The sequence below is a fragment of the Rhinatrema bivittatum genome, chromosome 8 (assembly GCF_901001135.1).
Source record: "Rhinatrema bivittatum chromosome 8, aRhiBiv1.1, whole genome shotgun sequence".
NCBI classification, from domain to species: domain Eukaryota; kingdom Metazoa; phylum Chordata; class Amphibia; order Gymnophiona; family Rhinatrematidae; genus Rhinatrema; species Rhinatrema bivittatum.
The window spans coordinates 206,095,211-206,118,436 of NC_042622.1; the positions used below are offsets into that span (position 1 = coordinate 206,095,211).

At 51.7% G+C, this 23,226-nt stretch overlaps 1 protein-coding gene across 3 annotated transcripts in view; it reads left to right on the top strand.

Moving 5' to 3' along the window:
- The window catches only part of RASL10B (RAS like family 10 member B), a 72,169-nt gene that overhangs the window by 20,372 nt on the left and 28,571 nt on the right, over positions 1-23,226 (top strand). For 2 of the 3 annotated variants that reach the window (XM_029612750.1, XM_029612751.1), the window contains exons 2-3: positions 8,236-8,450; positions 21,964-22,321. In XM_029612750.1, coding sequence (XP_029468610.1) covers positions 22,106-22,321 — 216 coding nt within the window. In that variant the 5' untranslated portion in view covers positions 8,236-8,450; positions 21,964-22,105. Of the gene's footprint in view, positions 1-10; positions 247-8,235; positions 8,451-21,963; positions 22,322-23,226 lie in introns of those variants that run through there. The other variant, XM_029612749.1, reaches the window with a different exon arrangement.

A 23,226-nucleotide genomic window follows, 5' to 3' on the forward strand; every position in this document is an offset into this window, starting at 1 on the left:
GGGGGCTGTGACGCGCTCTCCTCCCGCTTCGGACCGAGCGCAGCTCCGGTCCCCGCCGGTATAAACAGGCTGCGAGGGCCGAAGCCGGCGGGCGCTGTGACCCAGCGGAGTGCCTGCAATCGGCTCCCGCTGCCCCTCCGAGCAGGAGGAGGCAGCAGCAGCAGCAGCGTCGGCAGCCGAGGGGTGGGGGGGAGAGGGCTGCCGATCACAGCGTGGCGCCGGAGCCGGCGGGCTGACCTTCCCCAGGTAGGGTCCCTGCGGCACGGAGGAGGGAGAGGGCTCCCCTCGCCCCCGTCCGGTTGGCGCCTCTTCTCGCTTTTCTGTACCAGGGACAGTGGCCTTTGCGCTGCGGCGGCGGCTGCTGCTGCTGCAGGGGAGGGGGTTCGGGGTGTCAGCTTGCAGGGAGGGAGGCTCATGGAGTCACGGGGAAATACCTCTGCATACGCATCCACCTCCTACCCCCAGAGAGGGCACTGCCGGCAGGAAAGAAGGGTGAGGAGAGGATGTGGGGAGCGGGGCAGGAGGCTACCAGGAAGAGGAGGGAATGTGGGGAGCAAGGTACTACCAAGAAAAGAGGATGTTGGGAGCAGGTCACTGCCCGGAGAGGGAGGGAATGTGGGGGACAGGGCACTGCCCGGAGAGGGAGGGAATGTGGGGGACAGGGCACTGCCCGGAGAGGGAGGAATGTGGGGGAGCAGGGCACCACCAGGAGGGGGGGTATGTGGGGGAGCAGGGCACCACCAGGAGGGGGGGTATGTGGGGGAGCAGGGCACTGCAAAGCAGAAGAGGGAATGTGGGGAGCAAAGCACTGTCAGGAGGAGGAGGATGTGCAGGGAAGGGGACCACCAGGAGGAAGGTAGATGGGGAGCGGGGGAGCTGCTGAGAGGAATCATTGAGGAAAAACTGTTTTCTTCCTCTCTGGCGCATTACTTTCTTTTACTGTTGGGAGCTGGAGGATGCAGGGCAGGGCTGTGGGGAGTGAGCATCTTTCCGGCCTGTTCCCTAGTTATGACCAGGAGGAAAACCACAAAATCCTCAGGACAAAAAAAGTTAAGGAGATGAGGCATCATGGTTGATTACATGGATTGGAAAGGTCATGTGAATTAATAAGGTTAATAGATAAACTGTACCCAGGGCAGGACAGATTCTGTGCGCATTGATAACATAGGACCGGACAACGTGTAAGGAGAGTTGTGCTAGGGTGCACCGGGAGATCTAACCAGTGAAAATAAGGAGGTGATGATGCTTCTCTATAGGACGTAATGTGTCCTGTTTGGAGAGAGAGGAGACAGTCCAGAGGATGGCTACCAAAATGGTGCTGGGCCTGCATCAAAAACCCTATGAGATGAGACTACACTGCAGCAGAGCTGAATCCTCTGTCCCCTCTCAGGGGGATGGCTGACGCTGTGCTCAAGGGCCCCATCACTGTACAGGAACTAAACCTTCCTCACTGCAAGGGACACCTGAGAGGTGTTGGCTCCTGTTGCCAGTACCTTTCCCCTTTCCAGCAAGTTGGAAGATCGAGGAACAGTAGCCGTTTGCTAGTTTTTTTTGCTCCTGCAGCACTTGTTTATTGAGAGAATTGAAGGCTGTGTCAAAATCCAGAAAGATGACAATCCAGTAAAAATTGCGGCATTAGGGTTCCCCGCCCTCCCTTGCCGATAGCTTTTGGCTCTTTGTAAGCCTCCTGCAGAAATAGTTTTGTTCCCTCTGGCCCCCCAGTGTGTAGGAGAATTTTCCTCCAGACTTCCTGTCCTACTCTTTCAGGCTAATCTGCTGGTGGTGCCAAGTCTCAGCTAAGGAACTACTCTCCCCCCATCCCACCCGGTGTTGCCATATTCTCCGGGAACTACTCCTCCTTCCTTCCATCTGCATGCTCTTGAGAGGAAACTTATGTGCAGGCATGCAAAGATCTGGCACGTTTGTCTCTCAAAGTGTTCACTCGTGCGTGTGTGTGTGTGTAGCCTAACGTGAATAACCCCCCCCTCTCCCCAGCTTGTACACGTGTGTTTGTGGAGCTGGTGCTGAAACATGATTGCGGTGTGCTCAAGTACCTTCACGCACACACACATGCAGACACATTATGAACGCATGACATTAGTCACGTGTAAGACGTACACAAACATAAACACATTTTGAAGCTGGTTTTTGTTTTAAAAGTGTGTGAACATGCAAAACACTCACTTTTAGGCCTGCACAGAGATTTCACTTGTGTGTCTGTAGACAGTAGAGCTAGAGATGTGTGAGACTGCAGTCCAAGTTGTGCACATGTATCTATGTATGCTTTTCGCATGCTTGACATGTTAATGTATCCATGCATACTCTGGTAAGGGTGTGTGTTTCACACTATGTTCACTTGTTTAGTGGTGAGACAAGAACAGTACATTAGCAGGTTTGCCAGCTGAGGCATTATTCAGAGGTGAGGGGGTGCTGTCCTTTTTAAGAAATGTTTTTATTTATTTTAGGCACTGTTTCCCTCTAGTGGCAAAATTTGTAATCGTTCTAGTGAGTTTTAACACTCTTGAGAGGTGCCGATGTCGGCTAAGGCTTGTTGTTACCGTTGAAGTCTTAGAACAGGCAGTGGCAGTGCAAGCTTCCCGCACACACACACTGCTCCACCTCAGAACAGGTACAGCACAGGCAGCAGTGGTGCAAGCTTCCCGCACACACACTGCCCCACCTCAGAACAGGTGCAGCAGTGGTGCAAGCTTCCTGCACACACACTGCCCCACCTCAGAACAGGTACAGCACAGGCAGCAGTGGTGCAAGCTTCCCGCACACACACACTGCCCCACCTCAGAACAGGTACAGCACAGGCAGCAGTGGTGCAAGCTTCCCTCCCTCACACGTACACTGCCCCATCACAGAACAGAAGTGGCAGTGCAAGCTTCCTCCTCACCCCCTACAGACAAAAAATCTCACCACAGAACAAGTTCAGCACGGGCAGCTGCCGTGCAAGATTCCCCCGCACACATACATATATTCTCCAGGGACAAGCAGGATTGTAGTTTTCACACGTGGGTGACATCATCAGATGGAGCCCCGATGCAGAAAACTTACGAAATCTAGAACTGGGACTAGGCACATTGAGCATGCCCTATACCAGGCATCCACACGGGGTCCTTCTCCAGTCTCTCTTTTTACGTGGCGCTGTAAGGCTTGTGGTATGAGTGAGCTCACTTTGGTTATTTTTTGGTCTTGTGGAAAACTTTGCTTTTTCTTGCGTCTTTAGCTGGTTTTTCCTTGTTTCGTCACTAGGTCTCTCTCGGTGCCATCCTGTAGTGTCTGCTAGTCAGGGTTTTTTAGCGATTTGGGTAAGTTTCCTTATGCAGTCAGTTCCCTGTGGCGGCAGTGCATCAGTACCTGAGGTCCATCGACGCCCCACCACCATTGTTTTCGGTTCGTGCTCCTTTTGTTTCATCCAACATGGCCACATCCAGTTTTCGGCAATGCCCCTGGTGCCCGAGGACCACGGATCCTCATGAGATAAGTGTCTTCTGCCTGGGGGGGGGGGGGGGGGGGGGGGGCATCGCATGATGTCCGGGATTGCCCTTTATGTGCCCAGATGACCCCCGAAGGACATCGGCTTCAACTAGACAAGATGGAGCAGATCTTTTGGGTCGAAGAAGTCTGAGCCATCGGCATTGAAGGATCAAGGAGCCACACTGATGGACACCGAGCAATTGACATCGGCGGACGGAGGCACCAGGGACTGACCATCATCGATCTCCTCCAGACCGAGGACCTTGGGTTTCTTCGTCATTGGCCTCAGCACCGGGGAAGGACCGAGCATTGAGGGAAGCTGGAGAAGCATCAGCACTGGTCCCTGTCGATGCACAGTACCGGGCACGGGGATGCAACGGCTTTTGCCGTGATGCCCCCAAAGCAACCCTGCGGCGAGGAGTGCCAATCCTCCCATCAGTGCCAGGGGTCCGCGACGGTCTCCACTGGTCCTGATGCCAGTCACTGATCCACCTCGAGGGTCCAAAGAGGATCCAGCCACCCCTCCTTCCTCCCAGTTGATGTTGGCATTGGCTATTTTTCGAGGAGGAGCTGGAGTACAGAGTCCAGCTAGTGGTGGACCAGGCACTGCAGGGCTTCAGTCCTGTGGCACCGGACCCAGTGCGGCCCATCCTTGTACTGCTTCTGGAGAAGCTCAACGTGCTCATTGGTACATTACTGACCCAGCTGGTGTTTGTGCCCAGCAGGGCACCAAAGCCTCCCCTTATTGATTTGGTGGTCATCGCCGGTTTTTCCAAGGATGAACCTCCACCAACATCGGCGGAGATGCCAAGGCCCGCCACCCCCTCATCCAGTTTACTGGTGCCTGCACCTCTGGACGAAGGCCGAGCACCTAGGGACCCATCCCTGTGGCTTACATTGAGGATGAGGAGAACCCTATGACCCCTGGGGAGGTGACTTTTTTGGAGGAGTCCTCACAGGGTCTCCCTTCAGACCCTTCTCCTCCAGAGGAGCGAAGGAAGTCTCTGCCTGAGGACTTAACCTTTGCAGATTTTGTGAATGTGATGGCAGAAGCCATCCCTTTTCAGCTATTGACGGAGGAGGATGCCAGGCACACAATGCTTGAGATCCTCCAGTTCGTGGATCCTTCTAAGGAGATTGTGGTGGTCCCGGTACATGAGATCCTTAAGGAGTTGCTGCTGAGGATATAGAAACATCCCCTCGCAGTGCCTCCCGTTAATAAGAAGGCAGCAGATGAGGTCTACCTCATCCAGAAGGCTGCAGGATTCAATAAGCGTCAGCTGCCCCACCAGTCGGTGGTGGTCAAATCCATCCTCGAGGCCATGTGCTCATGGACTCATTCCTCGGTGCCCCCAGGAAAGGGCCGTAGAGCGATAGATGCTGTTGGGAGGAAGGTATTTCAAGGCGTCATGCTCATTGCTCACATTGCTGCCTACCAGCTCTACATAAGCCAGTACTCATGGGACATTTGGAAGCAGGTGCAGGAGGTGGCCGAACAGCTGCCTCAACAGCAGCAGTAACCCTCATGCTGCTGGTGCATAAGGGCCTGGAGTGTGGAAAACATAGGTTCATGCAACCTATAAAGTTTTCGAGATGGCATCGAAAGTCTCTGCAGTGGGAATCGGTGCCCACAGAATGGCATGTCTGCAGGCCTTCTGCTCACACAGTGTGGTGTGAGCAGAAGGCCCTAGATCCATTCTCCTGCCCCACACAAAAACTGCTTGACTACCTTCTATACCTATCGGAATCTGGCTTAAAGACCAACTCTGTTACAGTTCATCTCAGTGCAATTGGCACATACCACCAAGGTGTAGATGGCACACCCATCTCTGTACAGCCTATAGTTGTACATTTCATGCAGGTAGCAACCAAAGAGTAGTGGATCGGTAAAAACACCAGGGATTCATGTGTAATCGTGCCAAGGGAGTGACATGGACAGTTGCGGCCATATGGCCTAACAGCCTCGATATGTGCCAGGCTGACACCTACTGGTTCTGTTGGATCTTTGCCGTGATGGTCATCAAGTTGACGGCCCTCCGGCAAGGCAGAAAGGCCTTAGCCTGAGCCGTGTCTAGCAAGACTCCTGTGAAGTCCAATTGAAGTGATGGGCTGAGATGGGTCTTTGGGTAGTTGAGAACGAACCCTAGTGACTTCTACACCTGGATGGTCAAGTGCATGGACCTGGCGGCCCCTGCCTTAGACGTGCTCTTGACAAGCCAATCATCGAAATATGGGAAAACACGTACTCCCAGCCTGCCAAGATGTACCACCACCATGGCCAGGCATTTTGTTGAGACCCGTGGGGCTGATGCGAGCCTGAACGGCAACACCCAGTACTGGAAGTGCTGTTTTCCCACCACAAATCAGAAATACTTCCCGTCACTGGGAAGATCTTGATATGGGTGAATGCATCCTTTAGGTCAAGGGAGCATACCCAGTCCCCTTTTTGCAAAAGGGGGATCAAGGTGCATAGGGAAACAGTCTTGAACTTTTCTTTTCTTAGAAACTTGTTCAAGGCCCTTAAGTCTAGAATGGGATGGAGTCCTCCTGTTCTCTTTGGCATCAGGAAGTACTTGGAGTAGAATCCTCACCCTCTTTGCCCTGCTGGTACAGGCTTGACTGCTATGGTCATTAAGAGGGAGCAGAGTTCCGCTAGCAGTACCTCCTGATGTGCTACTGGCCCCTAAGATAGGCACGGAGGGTAATTTGGTGGGAGACCTAATAGATTCAATTGGTACCCTTGATGGATGATGGACAGAACCCACTGGTCCAAGGTTATACTGGGCCACTGATTCGCAAAAAAACATAGTCTGCCTCTGACTGCAGAGTCCATCGTCCTGGGTACGGGCAACTGGCCTACATTCCTCACGACCCAGTCAAAACTCCATCCCTGGAGTTGACTGAGGAGCCGGCTGGGGCAGGGGGCTCTCTGCTGCCTAGTTTGACTATGGGAGCCCTGATGGTATTGAAGGGAGCGAGGGTGGCAAGGGACAGTACTTCCTTTGGTGAAAGAAAGACTTCCTTGGCCCCAGCCTCCTAGAAGAGGAGGATGAGTACGGTGGAGAGTTATTGGAGGGTTTCATGATGGTCCTGACATTGGGCCATAGCATCCCTTAGCCTATCTCCGAAGAGATTCTCTCCAGTACACGGCATGTCAACGAGTTGTTCCTATATCTCTGGTCGGAACATGGCCCTGCATGAAATGGATCGGAAACCGCTCCAATACTGCAAGTAGCGACCAAAGAGAAGTGGATCAGTAAAAACATCAGGGATTCTTTATTATCACAATCTTTACAAACTGCCCGACTCAGGCCAAGTTTCGCTCAGGCGTGAGCTGCTTCAGGGGCTATAATTATAGTGTGGTCAAACAGATGGATTCCTTATGGTGAACTGTAGAAATCACTTAGTCATATTCCAAACTATAGCAGGATGCTCTTCATTTTTCAAAAATGATGGCACAGAAGATCTTAAAAAGCACGCTCACTGTGTGCAGGCAATCCAGTAGTAGTCTAAAAGAGAACATCTTTAGAGCAGCCAACATTAAGACTCCATTCAAATATGGAATACGAGAATGGAATCGCTGTGTCAGAGGTTGGTTTACGCTGAGTAAGATTTTTTTAAGATGGCGCCGGGTGTCCATTGCTCCTACCATGTGACAGGGGCCGACCAATGGCACCGATAGCCCCTGTCACATGGTAAGGGCAAAGGGCCACTGGCACCATTTTGTTTACTGGCAGCTGACGGCCGGAGAGCGGGAGATCACTCCCAGGACCTCCACTGGACCACCAGGGACTTTAGGCAAGTTTGGGGGGGGGATCGGGAGAGTGGGGGATTGTAAATAATTAAATCTGAAGGATCGGGGTGGGTTGTTTATTTTTTCGGATCGGGACAGCTGGAAAAAAAACAAGTCAGAACCACGGGAAATGAAATTTCCCGAGGTTCTACGAAACCGGAAACGATTGCCGGTACGATACACATCTCTAGTGAGGGCTAACATCCTGCTGTCCTCGGAGAATACCTGTTACAGGTAAGCAACTCTGTTTACTGTCCCACCACAGAACAGGTACAGCACGGGCAGCAGTGCAAGATTCCCCCGCACACGTACATGTACACAGCCCCCATCACAGAACAGGTACGACACAAGCAGTGGTAGTGCAAGCTTCCTCCCCACCCCCTGCAAACACAAAATCTCACCACAGAACTGGTGGGGCACCTCCCTTCACCTCCAGCAAACACTGATGTGATAGATAATCCACGGCACAGTTTACTTGTGTATTCAGACATCATCCCTAGCTCATTCTGCAGAGTGCAGCTCTTGAAACTTAACCACAAAAAGTATTAAGTCAATTGAACTGGCTGACCAGAGCAAATGTCATGGCCGCAGCTGGGAATTCCTTTTAAACTGTCGGGACCAGATTTTGGAGGTGAGTAATATGCTGATGTATTAAGACTGCAAGGGACATTTCGGAGCCTGGGACTTGGGTCATTTACCATCGGTGAAGTTTAACAGATTACACTGTGTGTGTGTGTGTGTGTTGGGGGGGGGGGGGGAGGGTTTGCCTCCTTTTTTCTTGGCTTTACGGGTGGGCTGCCAGAAGGTTGTTAGTCTCTCTGGATCTCTGGTCTTTATTTTAGGCTAAGCTCAGAGCCCCCAGCGACTGAATTCCTGTGGGATAGATGAATTGTACTTTTGAGGTTGGTGGGTGGTCGTGCCAAGCCTCTCCATGAATCCCTCCGTCTTGTTCCTTCCAGCGTGTGCCGCTCAGTCCGATATTAACACGGCAGGACCTGGCCTCTAGATCATCATTCCTCTGACATGCTTTCAGCTCCCTCGCGGCGGTGCCATCCTGCTCTCTCCACGCTCGAGGAGGACAACCCACTTCATGCTGGCTGATTCTGTGCCCAGTTCCTGGCACTGTGGACCCAGCCTGGCCAGCCTTCTGCTGCACCTCCACTATCCCAGACAGGTCGGTAAAACCATGACACGCATTTATCTGTTTCGGGGTGTGGGGTGTTTGGGGTTTTTTTACCCAGCTGTTTCCTCCTCTGCCTTACTCCTTCACGCTGAGTTGGAACCAGGTCTGGGGCACGGCGCCATGGAGCTCTCGCTCGCAATCACCCAGGGAGTTTTCCCCTGTCTTGTCGTTTTTTGTTTTTTTTTTTTTAATTTACGTTTAGTCCAGTCATTGTGATGACGATCCTGGGCTGGGAGGGAGAGCGGCATGCTTCAGAGCTCCTAGATCCGGCCACGTATCCGTTTCCCCCTTAATCCGTTTAAGTCTTGAGAGCTGTACCGGGATTGTGCAAGACCATGGGAAGGGGGTACAAGGCATCTTCCTCTAGTCCTACCCTAAGAAGAGGGCTCCAGGTGGACTACGTCAGCCAGCAGATGTTTCAGCGTTTGGGAGAGATGTAAAAGGACGCTGGAAGTGAGAGTCTGGGTGACCTAGTGTGTTTCAACCCAATGAACATTTCATGACTGAGGTTTCCAGCTTTGCATCCTGTGATATGTAGTATTTGTACCTCTGCCTGGGCCTAGCAGTGAGTCAAGTTTACACGCTGCTGAGGAGCTGTGTGTGAGGCTCAGTACTGGAAGTGCGAGGCAGCATTGAGATGTGTTGGCAGAACTGTGTGTGTGGCACTTGGTACCGGACCAGCAGGGGTGGTTGTGGGTCACTGGATTCAGATGCATTGGAAGCAGACACAATAATTACATAGAAACAGAGACGACGGCAGAAAAGAACCATCCAGTCTGCCCAGCAAGCTTATGGTAGTATCTGCCATGCCATACAGGTCACCCCCATACTGATCAGTTTCTCAAACTGTAAAAGTCCGGACCCTTCTTTATTGCTGTCTGATTCCAGTTCCCCATTATTTCTTGCCATTGAGGCAGACAGCAGTGTTGGAGTTGCATCAAAAGTTATCAGCCTTATTGGTTAAGGCTAGTAACAGCCGCATCAGCAAGTTATCCCCATGCTTGTTTCCCCAGACCGTAAAAGTCAGAGCCCTCGTTGGTCACTGTACAAATCCAGTTCCCCTTTTCCCCCTGCCGTTGAAGCAGAGAGCAATGAGGGAGTTGCGTCAACAGTATCCAGGCTTCTTGGTTAAGGGAAGTAACCGCCGCCCTAGCAAATTATCCCATGCACTCGTTTCTTCATTTCCATCCTTTGGCATTTAGGGATCCACAGTGTTTATCCCATGCCCCTTTGAATTCTTTCACTGTTCTGGTTTTCACCACCTCCTCCGGGAGGGCATTCCAGGCATCCACCACCCTCTCCGTGAAGAAGTATTTCCTGTTGTTGGTTCTGAGTCTTCCTCCCTGGAGTTTCATTTCGTGACCCCTAGTTCCACTGATTTCTGATTTCTTTCCAACGGAAAGAATTCAGATCTAAGTTGCATTATCAGCGGTTCACCTTGCCCTGACCTGATGAAGTTGTTGAAAGGTAGTGACACCTAGAATACTGTGCTCAGTCCTGGAGACCGTACCTCAGAAAGGTCGAGAGAGGCGAGGATGGTCCGGAGATAGGCAACCAAAAGCTCTGAGATGAGACTGAAGGTCCTTACTGTACCCCAGAAGTGAAGAGCGGCGGGGGGGGGGGGGGATATGGGGTAGACCAGAGCTTCCCAACCCTGTCCTGGGGATCCCCTCAGCCAGTAGGGGTTTCAGGATATCCACAGTGAATATGCACGAGATAAATTTGCTTATACTGAGTCTCCATGGTATGCAAATGTATCTCATGCATATTCATTGTGGACATCCTGAGAATCCAATTGGCTGTGGGTTCCCCAGGACAGGTTTGGGAAGCCCTGTGATAGACACTCTCCAAACCTTTTTCAATGGAATGGAAGTTATAAAACTAGCGTTCATGATGTCCTCCAAGCGGGAGGCTCAGAAAGTGTCTGGATGTCGTTTTTTTACATATGGAGAGGACAGTAGGTGCCTGGAATGATCTTCTGAAAGAGGAAATGGAGACAAAAAAAAAGTAACAGGATTCAAAAAACAGTTGGATAAACGCAGAGGATTTCTGGAGACAGAGGATGGTAATAAAGCACTGGGTGATATCCACAAAGTGGCATTTCAGCCCATAACAGCTGTGGTGTGAGTGCTTTTTGCTTTCAGGAATGCACTGGGGCAACCCACCCCGAGCAGTGATTACCCCCCTGGGTTTCCTTGATTCCCGGCCCGCTGCTCCAACCCATTGGGCCATTGCCCCCCTGGAGGAGCAACAGTGATCAGAGCAGCGAGCTAAAAAAAACCATGGAAGCTGGGGGTGGTGTTGGGGGTATATGTGTGAGAGAGAACCATAGTTGTAGGATGAGGAAGAGTGATGGAGCCAGAGGTGGTGATGGTGAGAAGATGGCGGACAAAGAACTGCCACTGCTGCTATTTACCATTTATAAAGCACCGCTAGACGTACACAGCGCTTATACAGATGCTCCATCAGTCTAGTCAGGACAAACGGACAAGACAGACAAGAGTCAAAGGGTAATGCATTTAATGTAGAGAAGCGGTTAGGTGTTAGTTGCCTCAGAGAGGTGGTTTTTTAGATGGGATTTGAATGTGGCTACGGAGGAAGCATGAGGCACTGACTCGGGAAGTCTGTCCAGGCACAGCAAGACAGAAAGCGAGGAGTTGGGAAGCGGAGGTGGTGGGGACGGACGTGGATAAGACCAATGGGATTCATGAGGAAGGGAGTAGGGAGAGAGGAGAGGAGAGGTAATGAGAAGCTACAGAGTGAATGCATTTCCAGGAAAGTAAGAGAAGCTTGAACTGTCTGCGGAAGTGGATGGGGAGTCAACGTGGCGACTTGAAAAGCACGGTTACATGGTCATAACGAGGCTGAAGAACGATGAGCCATGCAGATGAATTTTGAATCAAAATTGTGGTGGGGACCAAGCCAGATGTGATGAGTGGGAGAGACACACACACACGGAAAGGGGTGATTGGGGGGGTGGATGCGTGAAAGCCAGAAGGGATGGTAGGGAAGGGCGTATGAAAGCGAGAGTTGGAGGTAGGGGAGGGAATAACATGAGAGGGGATTATTGGGGTTGAGGGAGTCGGCGCAGGGTTAAGGGCTGGTTCTAGAGGAGCGTGAGGCCTCTCTGCCCCCACCTTCCAGAGGTTGAAGAGTTGGGTGTCAGGGTAGGAGGGAGTGCATCCTTTTCTCCCATCCTTACCCGGAGATTGGAGAGGGATGGAGTTCTCCTAGAGGTTGAGGAGCAGGGGCAGCCATCATCTTGGTGGCCCATTCCTTAAGATGTTGCCCCTTGAACGGGTGCCTTTTTAAGAGCTAGCAGCTGCGGGAGAAGAAGGCCCTGCTGGCCCCAAATGTATTTCTCGCTGGCAGCTGGGGGGGCACTGGCAGGAGCAGTGGAGAGACGCGGGGCCATTAGTGAGCTACAAACCTGGAAGTGTTGGATGGGTCACAACCATGAAGGCTAGTCCCATGGTGGAGGAGAGGGAGAGAGGGAAGGGAGCAACATCGGGCCAGTCGGCAAACCCGGCAGCTCCTGCCACATCAGCTCCATCCTGATAGTGCAGGGCCTTGGGTGATCAACTCTGGTTCAACCCCCCCAAGAATTATCCCCGCAGAGACGACGCGGTGAGGGAGCTGGACTGAAAGCGATGGGAGAACAGGACCGGTGAATGAAATAAAAGCATTGGAGGAGAGAGAGAGTCAGTGTGGGGAGGGGGGTGGCTGTTGGAGGTAGAAAAAAAAACCAGCAGGGGAGATGGATGGGGGGAGGGGAAAACGGGCCTGTGCAGGGGAGAGTTGAGGGTGTGAAATATTGGGAACAGGGAGAAATGGAGGGTGTATGAGAGAGAGAGAGAAGCGTTTGTACTCTTGTTTGTTGTAATCCTCTCGCTGGATTGCTACCGTGGTTTTCACCTCCCCATTCTGTTAACAAGCTCTGCACTCCTCTGCTGGAGGAGCGGGAAATCTCTAAACGACAATGGTGATGAGGCAGAGAAGGAAGGGGCCAGATCCAGGCGGCCTTCGTTTTCTCCTGTGGCTCGGGAGAACAAAGATGCATCCTGCAGACGTGGAGTCCGTCCGGACACCTCCCGTCTGCTTTGCCGACTGGTACAGGAGGCTTCCCGCCAAAAGACGGGGCCCCTGCCGTGGCCAGCGGCATCTGAGCTGCTGGCAGGAGGATCTGTGCGAGTCCCGGTTCGCTGGCGTGACCTTGGCAGGGAGCTGTTGAATTTGGGACTTCCATCTCGGCCTCCCTTGGGGGGGGGGAAGGGAGGGTGTGGAGAAGCCAGGACTGATGGTAATGGTGGCAGCAGCGTGCGCCACCCACCCTGCTGGATACCTGGCTTCAGTCCCTGGTCCCGGCATGGGTGGGGGGGGGGGGGTACCGTGGAGGCAGGGCCTGGGTACCGCAGGCTATAAAAGGGAGACCTATGTAGGGGCCAAGGGATCTAGACTGGAGAGAGGACGGCCCTTCGATGAGCTGAAAGAACAGAGGCCGGCACTGGAGGGAGTGAGGAGACAGGGGGACGGACTCTTTATTTCGTGGATATAGAAGTAAGGGATCGATGCTGTTTCTGTAATTATTGTATGTGGAGCGCTGTCCAGTTAAGGGGGTGCGTGTGGTTTTTGGGTGCAGTACCAGACAGCATGCAGTATTACAGTCACCTGAGGCTGGCAGATCATCTGCAGCCACACTGAGAGGGGGTGTTTGCCTGGGACGGTGGTTAGCTTGGGGGGGGGGGGGGGGAGGGAAGGAACAGCATAGACGTCGATGGCACTTTCAGATCTTTGCGTCACCTTACCAGCAAATTTCCACCTGGCAGGAAAAGCCGGCGTGAGCGATCGAGCATGCTTTGTTACCTCCAAAATTCACAGAGAAAAGTCCGAGCGTGCTTTCACGCTGGAGGTCAGGTCAAGGCCCCCGGGTGATCTTGGGCCCAGTGTGGACGGTGTCAGAATTGCCCCCAGCATGTTAACGTCTCGTGTGTGTGTGTTTGTCTCCTTTTCCCACACTGGGTCTGTTTCTAGAAACACAAAAGACAGACGCACAAGCCTGCTAGGTCCATTCTCCCTTCCTGTTGGAAAGCCGCAGACCTGCCTTGATGAGTTGCTTCCATGCAGCTACAGGGCCTGGACTTTCCTGAATTCTCTTGCTGTTTTTTGTTTTTGCTGTGATCACCTCTGCTGGGAGGCATTTTGCCACCCTCTTCATGAAGAAATCTATCCTAATTTTACTCCCTAGTCTCAGAGCATGACCCCCTTCCTGACTGAAGAAGTTTTTTCTTTTTATGTAAATGCTTCCTTTTTGGGAGTTAATCATTCGGCTGCCTCAAAGGTGTAAATGTCTCTCATCTCTCCACTATACATAGGTAAGTCCTGGGGCCTCTTGGAACAAACGGTCCAGGCTCTGTGTAGCTGTGCTCAAAAGCTTTCGAAACCGGTTACTTTCACGATCATGAATTTCAATAACTTGGGGGGGTGCTGCCGTGCTGATTGTCATGGGAGGCCACACGTGGGCATCGCATGGCTGTGTGCCAGCAGGGCGTGAGCGACCGACAAATTAACAACATCAATATAAAATATACAACTCACAAATGATTCCATAAAACAGTAAAAACCCAACCTTAACAAATTTACAGACAGAAAAAAAAATCTATTCACACGATTGTAATCAAACCAACAGCCCAAGCAAGGAACAATCTGTGGGGGGAAAGGGAGGAGATACTGGAAAATGCTCCTAACCTCAGCCTCAATGTACAAAGGACGGTGCTCGTTTCAGTCTCATTCCCTAATAACAAAACCCACTAAACCTTTTAAATGAACCCACACTTTCAGGGGTATCCAACCTTTAAGAGTTTCAGCTTTCTTTCCAGGCAGAGAACCAGGAGGCCCATGCTCGGAGGCATTTTAAGCCAGATATAGCTCGCAAGTTATCGGGCTAAACTCCGATTGGGTACTTATCTGGCTAAACTTTAGCTGGATATTTCTTTATCCAGCTAACTTCAATATTCAGAGTTAGTCGGATATCCTATCTGGCACTGGTCATGCCAGATAACTTTATCTGTAAGCTAGCCGACTGTATTCAGGAGTGCGGATGCACTGTTGCACATCCCTCCTGCGTTAGCTGGAAAGGTTTGTCTGGCCAGTGACTGACTCTGGACCTCTCTGAGGCCAGCTTCCACACTCCGGGATTGACCCTCTCCCATCTTACGACCAGGAGAAGGTGCAGGCATCGGTGGTAGAGCGAGAAGCCCTCGCAGAAACTGCCTGGGAGGAGAGTTCGAGGATAAGTTCAATTCTGGCTTTTGAACTCTCTTGCCCTGAAGACAGGGGCGTATGTGCCAATAAACTCGCACGAGTCAAATTGTTGAAAACAGGGTTTCGGTGGAAGTTTAGTAGGGTTGGCCTTTAAGGGGTGGGATTTCAGTAGACGCCTGCGCTGTGGATAGGTGTCTGGTTTTGGTTTTTTTTTCCAATAATTCTCATTTTTTCAAGCGCACATTTTTAGCCTGCTTAATACAAGGAAACTGGCCTTATCAGGTCATCGTGCCGGCGTGTCTGTGTCCCTCCCCCAATAACTTTTGAACTATTCCTCTAATTTCAGTAATGTTTCTGGCTGCAGGGGACAGAGCACCCAGTCACCCTCACCCCCCCCCCCCCCCCCCTCAGCTCACAAATGTCATGTTTTTCTGACCCCCTTCTTCCCTCTGTTTCCATTAGGGAAGCAGGCAGGTTAGGTTAAAACCTCAGGAAGGCCATGACACATTGTGATGTCATCAAGTATTTTGAAAGCTGCCCTGTCACTGGTTAATAGTCACAACCATATGCAAATTTCTGTACCAAAGAAAGGCATCATGAAATGTTCACATCTCTTTTTGTTCATTCTTGATTGCATTTACATTTCTTTGACTGTTTAGATGGTTTTTTTTTTTTGGGGGTTTTTTTTTGTAAGTCCCCTTTTCAGCTTGCGCTGGATTTGGTACCATTCTCGTAATTTTGTCCGCTCTCTTTGTGCCATTCTGTTCTGCATTTTGTATTTCTATAAATAGACTCCGGCGCAGGTGATGGAGAGCCGCAGGCTCCCCTGCTGTTCAAGGCTTGGCCTGGTCTCTGCAATTGAAAGTGCATTTGTCGGTCAGCGCGTTTGGCATCACTGGAGTCTGTTCTTTTTTTTTCTCTCTAAACTGGAGCAGCCATTATAGCTTTTATTAGAAATGTGGAGGTTTGCCTTTTTTTTTTTTTATAATGTAGCCAGTGTAAGGTGTGCAGTATATTCCTCCGCTCACCTCCCAAATGGGTCTGAGGAACATCTCCGCTTGGGGTTTAGATGATTTAGGTGGGGGGGGGGGGGTTTAAGGGAAATTTTCAAACTGCCCGTATTGGGATGAAGCTCACGGTTACTTCCCCCCCCCCCCCCCCCCCCCCGCAGGTTTTTCACCAATTTTGAAAGTGAAAGTTTGCCTGTGCTTTTAGCTTTGAAACTTGCTGCTGGTGCAAAGTATGCTCGATTCCTTGTACCCGCTTTTTCTGAGGGTGGATTTGTGTTTGGAAAAGTCCATGCAAAGGTTTGAAAATGCCATCGGCATGTGCCCTCTTTTTTTTTTTTTTTTTTTCTTCCCATCCCCCAAATTGGGCTCAAGACATGGGGGCCGATGCAGAACAGTGCGGTCAGCCGAGCAAACTGTTTAACCAGCGGTTGGACTCACATCCCAGATCCAAAAAAAAAAAAAGTGCGCCCGACCCAGGCGTTTTTACGCTCAGAAATGTAATGCCTGCCCAGAGCGGGCGTTAATTTCTGAGCAGCCCGAAAAAAAAAGTATAGAGAAAAAAAGCAGAAAATGCTGCTTTTCTGTACTTCCTGCCACTTAATATCGTGGCGATATTAAGTCAGAGGAAACAAAAGGTTTAAAAAAAAAAAAAAAGCGTGCTAGCGGTCGCGTCCATTTTCCTGACCCGTGGCTGTGCTCGTAAAATTGAGCATCCACCTCTCCCGGGCACCTGCTGCCGAGGAGGCGCTAGGGGCCCACATTTGACCCTAGCGACCCCCTCGTTTAAATATTCGATCATGCGCCCAGGAGATGTGGCTGGACACTGGTTAGGAAAGTGGGTTCTCAACACTGATTTATTGCATCGGCCCCATGGACTGCATGTGAAGGAAGGCAATCTTCAAACGGCTGATTAACGATGTAAAGCTTCTAATTTGCTGCTAATATATTTAACATTTAATTCACTGAAACTGTGTGTCACACTTTGACAAATTTGATAGGCCTGTATAAGCTATTGCTGAGCATCAGGGCACTGCCCAATAATAACCCACAATATCTGCTAAAAATGTATATTTTTAGAAAGCTGGTGTGTGACAACCAAAGCTCCATAAGACCCAGTTTGGTGCCACTCACAATTGAAGCGGTTCTGGCTCTGTTTGCATCTGAGCTCCCTGTTTCCCTCTTGTGCTGGTAGGATAGCGCCAGAAGGAAACACTTGAAACCAGGGGCAGCTACTGCTGTGATTGCCAGCAGGCGGGAGCCTGTGGACCTTTAGCTGTCACACATTACCTCTCTTAAAAAATCTACTTTAGTTTTTATTGTTTTATTTTATTATTATTATTGGGAAGCACCCAGCTGCACAGCAATAACATACATTATTGTCAAAAGGTGCACTTTGACATGATGGTGACCATTTTTAAATAAGAAGCATGCTGCGGTTCTCTTTTTATTTTGATTCAACAAATGTCCAAATGGTTTAACCCACCTAAGTACTGTAAAGAGCATTAACGTGCTTCACAAATAGAATTAGCGATAATATCCAAAATGCGGAACTTGTGTGGGTTATGCTTGTCTGCAAATAGCATCTTATATTTCCCTCTAAGTGAGCCTTCCCCACTTAATTAGCCTAATTTAAGACCTGAATATAACTGCAGAAAGAAGTAAAACGAAAAATAATTCAGGTTAATTGTGAGCACTGGAGGAGAATGCACTATCAAAAGAGGAGGGAAAAAAATTAGCCGATGGTCAATGAGAGGGAAAGTTATCGTCAGCCGCTCGACATTGTGAACGAGAGCCTAGCATCCATTCGAAATCCCGCTGGCCCCCCTCCCCCCCATTGGAAGTGGCTGAAAATGCATGTGGAGTAGGTACCTTTTATACACCTGGCGCTGGTGATGAAAGGGTTAGAGGAGAGAGAGCGCCTTGCCTGGTCGCACTGCTACAGAAACACAACAACACGACAGCAGCCATCGCCCCCCCCCCCCCCCCCCCAGATTGGAAACGGTGGCAGATTTTGCAGCATGGACTCTGTGTGACGGCTTCCGCGGGGGAGAGAACCAGGTTATGATCACTGGTGCTTGACGGAAGGGGAAAGCCATGGCGGAGTCGGGTAGAGGGGCTTTGCCCCAGGGCGTTGGCGGCTGAGCCAGGTGGTTCTTGATTCTGAGCAGGGCTGGTGCCTGGAGGTCCCAGTCCCTATTATCCATCCATTTGTGTTTCCAACAGTCCGGTATTGTAAGGGGAATCTTGGTTTATATATATACACAAGCCGTTAAGCCCGTTAAAACGGGCTACATCCCTCTGTCTCTCACCTCCCCCTCATTCTCTCTCCCCTCCACCCCCTACCTCCCTCCCTCTCACCCACTCAGTCCCTCCCTCCCACTCAGTCTCACTCCCTCCCTCCCCCCTCTCTCCCTCCCTCTCACTCTCCCTCAGTCCCACTCCCTCCCTCCCTCAGTCCCACTCCCTCCCTCCCCCCTCTCTCCCTCCCTCTCACTCTCCCTCAGTCCCACTCCCTCCCTCCCTCAGTCCCACTCCCTCTCTCTCCTCCCCTCTCACTCAGTCCCTCACTCTCTCTGTCAGTCCCTCCCTCTCTCTCTCCTCCCTCGCTGCCACCGCCGTTAAAAAGGGCTACATCCCTCTGTCTCTCACCTCCCCCTCATTCTCTCTCCCCTCCACCCCCTACCTCCCACCCACTCCTCCCTCTCCTCTCACTCAGTCCCTCCCTCCCACTCAGTCTCACTCCCTCCCCCCTCTCTCCCTCCCTCTCACTCTCCCTCTCCCCCCCTCCTCTCACTCTGTCTCCCTCCCTCTCACTCTGTCCCACTCCTTCCCTCTGTCCCACTCTCCCTCAGTCCCACTCCTTCCCTCTGTCCCACTCTCCCTCAGTCCCACTCCTTCCCTCTGTCCCACTCCCTCTCTCCCTCTCACTCAGTCCCACTCCCTCTCTCTCCTCCCCTCTCACTCAGTCCCTCCCTCTCTCTGTCCTCCCTCGCTGCCGCCGCTGCCACCCGCCGCCACCGGACGCCGCCGCCGCTGGACGCCGCCATGCCGCTGCCACCCGCCGCCGCTACCACCGGACGCCGCCGCCGCTGCCTCCCGCCGCCGCCGCTACCACCGGACGCCGCCACCACCCAACGCCGCCGCTGGATGCCGCCATGCCGCTGCCACCTGCCGCCGCTACCACCGGATGCCGCCACCCAACGCCGCTGCCGCTGCCACTGGACGCCGCCATTGTTTTTTCTTTTTTTCTGACGCTGGCTCAGACTGACGTGCTCGCCCGCACATGCGCGGTAGAGCTGGTCTCTACTGCGCATTTGCGGCACGTCGGTCAAGCTTCGTTTATTAGTATAGATATTTTTTTGTTTTGTTTTGTTTTAAATCATTTAAACATTTCTGTCCATTTGTAGTGAGTGCAGTGCTGGCAGCCCTACTGTCTGTCCAGGTGCAAGGGTCTTTTTAAAATTATAGCATTTTTAAAAAGCAAAGCTGATGGATTGCTTCAGCTGCACTCTCGAACCGCTGGGAGCAGTTGCTGGACAAACTAGCGCCCAGGGGAAGGGTTGCGTTTGGTGACCCCCGCCACACACACACACGCACCCCTTCCATTTTTGGCTCACGAGCTTGCAGGCTGACTGAGAAGGGCAGCGTGGCACTCCCCACCCCCTCAGTCTGACGCTCCGGGCGGTCGCCCAGTTTGCCCGCTCCTTGCGAAGGTCCTCTCCCGGTGGCAGAAGAGGCAATACCCACCGGCTCGTGCCTCCTCTTCAGTAGACTGGAGGGGGCTGACGTGCCGTCACAGACTCGCAGCTGCGCACAAGGTGGACACTTTCAGACACGGAGGGACGGAACTTTCATCCTGCATTAGAGGAGAACACGTTAATTTTCTTCATAAGCTAGTATTTAGGCAGGACGCGGCACCCTTTGGGCCGGATTTTAATACCTACATGCGGGCGTAGATTTGTGCGCGCGATTTTATAACATGCATGCGCACGCAAGGGGGTGCACACTTGTGCACGCCGAGCCCTAGGGGAGCCCCCGATGGCTTTCCCTGTTCCCTCCGAGGCCGCTCCGAAATCAGCCTTGGAGGGAACTTTCCTCCTGCCCTACCCCCCCTGACCTTTATTTTTCAAATTGCGCCTGCCTCGGCAGCGTGCTGTGTTGGCGGGTTGTCTCTGATCGCTCTCTCGGTAAGGGTGGGATGTCTCCCGTCAGAGCTGGAGAGGCCTAGGGCCTTCCGCGCGGAGTTGCTGCTGCTCCCCATCCTGCTTCTCTATTCCTGTCACCCGCCAACGCCAGAAGCGCTGAGTCACGAGACGGAGACGGCAGGAACTCGACCCCAGCCTCGCCGGTCCTCTCCTCTGCTGGCACCGTGTCGTGGGTCTCTGCCCCGCGTCTGGCAGTGATCGCTTTGAAGTGTAGCTGAGAGCTGGCACTGAAGCGGTCACCTTTCCCGGCTGGGACAAGGTGACGAGTGAAGGAGCTTACCCCCGAATAAAATGAACTTTTTCTTGCTTTCTTTTTTGACTCTTCAAAATGTACTTTGCCGCTACTTTCCCCATGCAGGTAGGATTTCAAGCTGACTGGGGAGCAGTGAGATTTTTGGGGATGAAGTAGTGTTTTTATTGCTTTTCTGTTTTTAAGGGGAGAAAAGATTTAGGGTTTTTTGTTTGGGTTTTTTTTGTCATTTTTTGTTGTTGGGATGTATTTTTATTTCTTTTGTACTAAAATCGAATTTAATTGATGGTTTTTGCTCAGACAGTGAGTATCTGGCCAAGATTTTCACCAGCTTTGGTTGATTGTTTTAAGCTCGGAGTCTCTAGCCGAGCTGTTTTTTTCCCCTAATTTAAATTAATTTAAAATTAATATGTATATAGAAAAACAAACTGAAATTCTTATTGTGGCTTAGATTTCCTGTAAGTCTAGAGCTCCACTAGATAGTCTCTTCCATTCACTTTAAATGCCAGTATTTGGATAGGGAGCAGCAAACCAGGGGCCAGGGCTACAGCGCTGCGTGTATCCCAGAAGAAGGGGCCACTGTCCCCCGCTCCTGTCCTGGAGGTCACCGGAGGGATGCAATGGGTGGCTGGTGGGCCCCCAGGACAGGGTTGGGGACCAGTGCCAATTGAGGACTCAGCAGGCTTCATGCCCTTTCAGGGGGGGTCACTAGTTCTGGTCTGCTGCCTCTTGTTTGTGGTAACATGTGACAGGCATCCGGTGACCTTCCTGAAATGAGACGGAGTCCTTGGGCCGGTCTCTGGCATTTATCGTGATTAGATTTGGAAGTCTGGCGTGAGGCCAGGGATTGATGCAGCGTATGGACTTGCCTCCATGCATAGACATCTCACCCCTCCTAGGTGTTTCCCATTGAGTAAAGATTAGTAGGGTAAGTAAGAGCATTGCCCCTCCATCTGTGCTGGGCCTGTTCTGTAGGGGCGCAGTGTGTGTAGGGACGTTGTTTTGCAGGCAGGTGCAAGAGGTAAAACAAAGATCGGGAGGTTTAGGATAGGGCTAGGGGGCGGGAGGGTTAGGATAGGGGGTTAGGAAGTGTGCACCCCCTTGCGCCAACCTGCGCGTGCATGTTATAAAATCGGGCGTCCGTGTGGGCGTGCCGGGTAGCGCGCGCACATGGACGCCTGCGCGTAGGTATTAAAATCTACCCCTAAGGTTTTAACACACCTGTGTACTAGCTTTTTTTTTTTTTTTTTGCAAAGGGCACACTCTAGAACGCAATGCATGTGTTAGTACAGCATGATATTTTGGTAGTATGCGTTTCAGATAGGAAACAGTCCAACATGATGTAATACATATTGCCTATGTTTTCACGTAGTTTTAAAATGACCAGACATCTCTCATATGACTGCTTCTGCTGTCTGTGCTGTCCCTGTTCTGTGGTGGGGCAGTGTGCATTAGGGATCTGAATTCGTTGGTTGATTTGTTTGGGTGGTACCCACGTATCTCACGAATGGGGCGCACAACAGATAGTGTGCGTATACGTCTGTTGCTGAACTACACGTGCTCTCGCTATCCATTCGCGAGATACGCGCGTTCCGCCAAAACGAATTAAATGAATCAACCAGCAAATGCACAGTCAGTCAACTGATGTCTTTTTTTTTTTTTTTTGGTTTCCAGCTCCTTCTGGAGTTTTCTTGAGCACGCTGAAGCCAGGGTGGTGGGGGGGGGGTGGCCTGTTGTGGAACAGCACACATTTCTCCTCTGTCTTGGTTTTTTTGCAGCCCCCGCAGGACGTGCTTCCTGACTGTGGCTGAACCCGCAGCCGCCGGAATATGCAGCACAGAGGCCCTGCTGCCAGCGCAGACGCAGCGGGCCGTCTGAGCGAGCCGAGCGCCACGTCGCACCGAGCCGCGGCAGGGAGGCATGGTGACAACTTTCAAGATCGCCGTGCTTGGGGCGCAAGGGGTCGGAAAGAGCGCCATCGTCCGCCAGTTTCTGTACAACGAGTTCAGCGAGGTGTGCGCACCCACCAAGACCCGCCGCGTCTACCTACCAGCCGTGGTCATGAATGGCCACGTCCACGACCTGCAGATCCTGGACTTCCCGCCCATTGCCTCTTTCCCAGTTAACACTCTGCAGGTGAGTGCTCCGGACAGTGGCAGGAGCGACCTCCCCCCCCCCCCCCACCGTCTGCTTGGAAGTATTCTTTCCCTGGGGGCTTCTTTTACCCGGCAGCCTGTTCCTGGTGTTTTGGCACAAATGCTTCAGATTTAAGGTCAAGAAAACTGAATGGTGCTTCTTCACGTGGATTTTTTTTTCTGGAGTGTTTTTCGCTGAGAGCTGATGTTGGTGTAGTACAGGGATTTAAATCCGTAAGACGTCATGCTCTGCTGGCCATGTGGGATTTCCAAAGTATTATACTGGAAAAAGAAGCCTAGTTTCCTGACAGACTCCAGCGGTGGTGTTAAGAAAACAAGACTGTGTCCTTCTCCCCACCCCCTACCATGTCTCTCCAGCTCTCTGCCCACCCCCTCCCACCCCCCAGATTACATTTTCATTCTACTGCCCCACTTCCCTCTTATTCCTTGGGACCTTTATATAAAACAGCGTGTGGCCTGTGATGGCGCATTCAGGCTGGCATCTCATAGAAACACAGAGTACGACAACAGATAAGGACCCAGAGACCTATCCAGTCTGCTCGATTTATATCCTATTGCAGTGCCATAGATTCCCCACGATCTCCACCTTCTTTGCAGCTAGAGCTCCTCTGTGCCTGTCCCAGGATTTATTGAATTCTTTTCCTGTTTTTGCCTCCTCTCCGGGAGATTGTTCCACTCATCCACCACTTGTTCCCTGGAGAAAATGTTTTTAATGTTACTCCTTAGCCCTTTTCAGCCTGCTATCATGACCTCTCGTTCTAGAATTCCCTTTCCACTGAAAAAGGTTTGCGTCTTCCTGTATCATTTTATACTTTGGGGGGGGTATCTGAATGTTTCTGCCATATCCCTCACGCTCCTGTCTTCTAAGATGCACTTCATGTACTA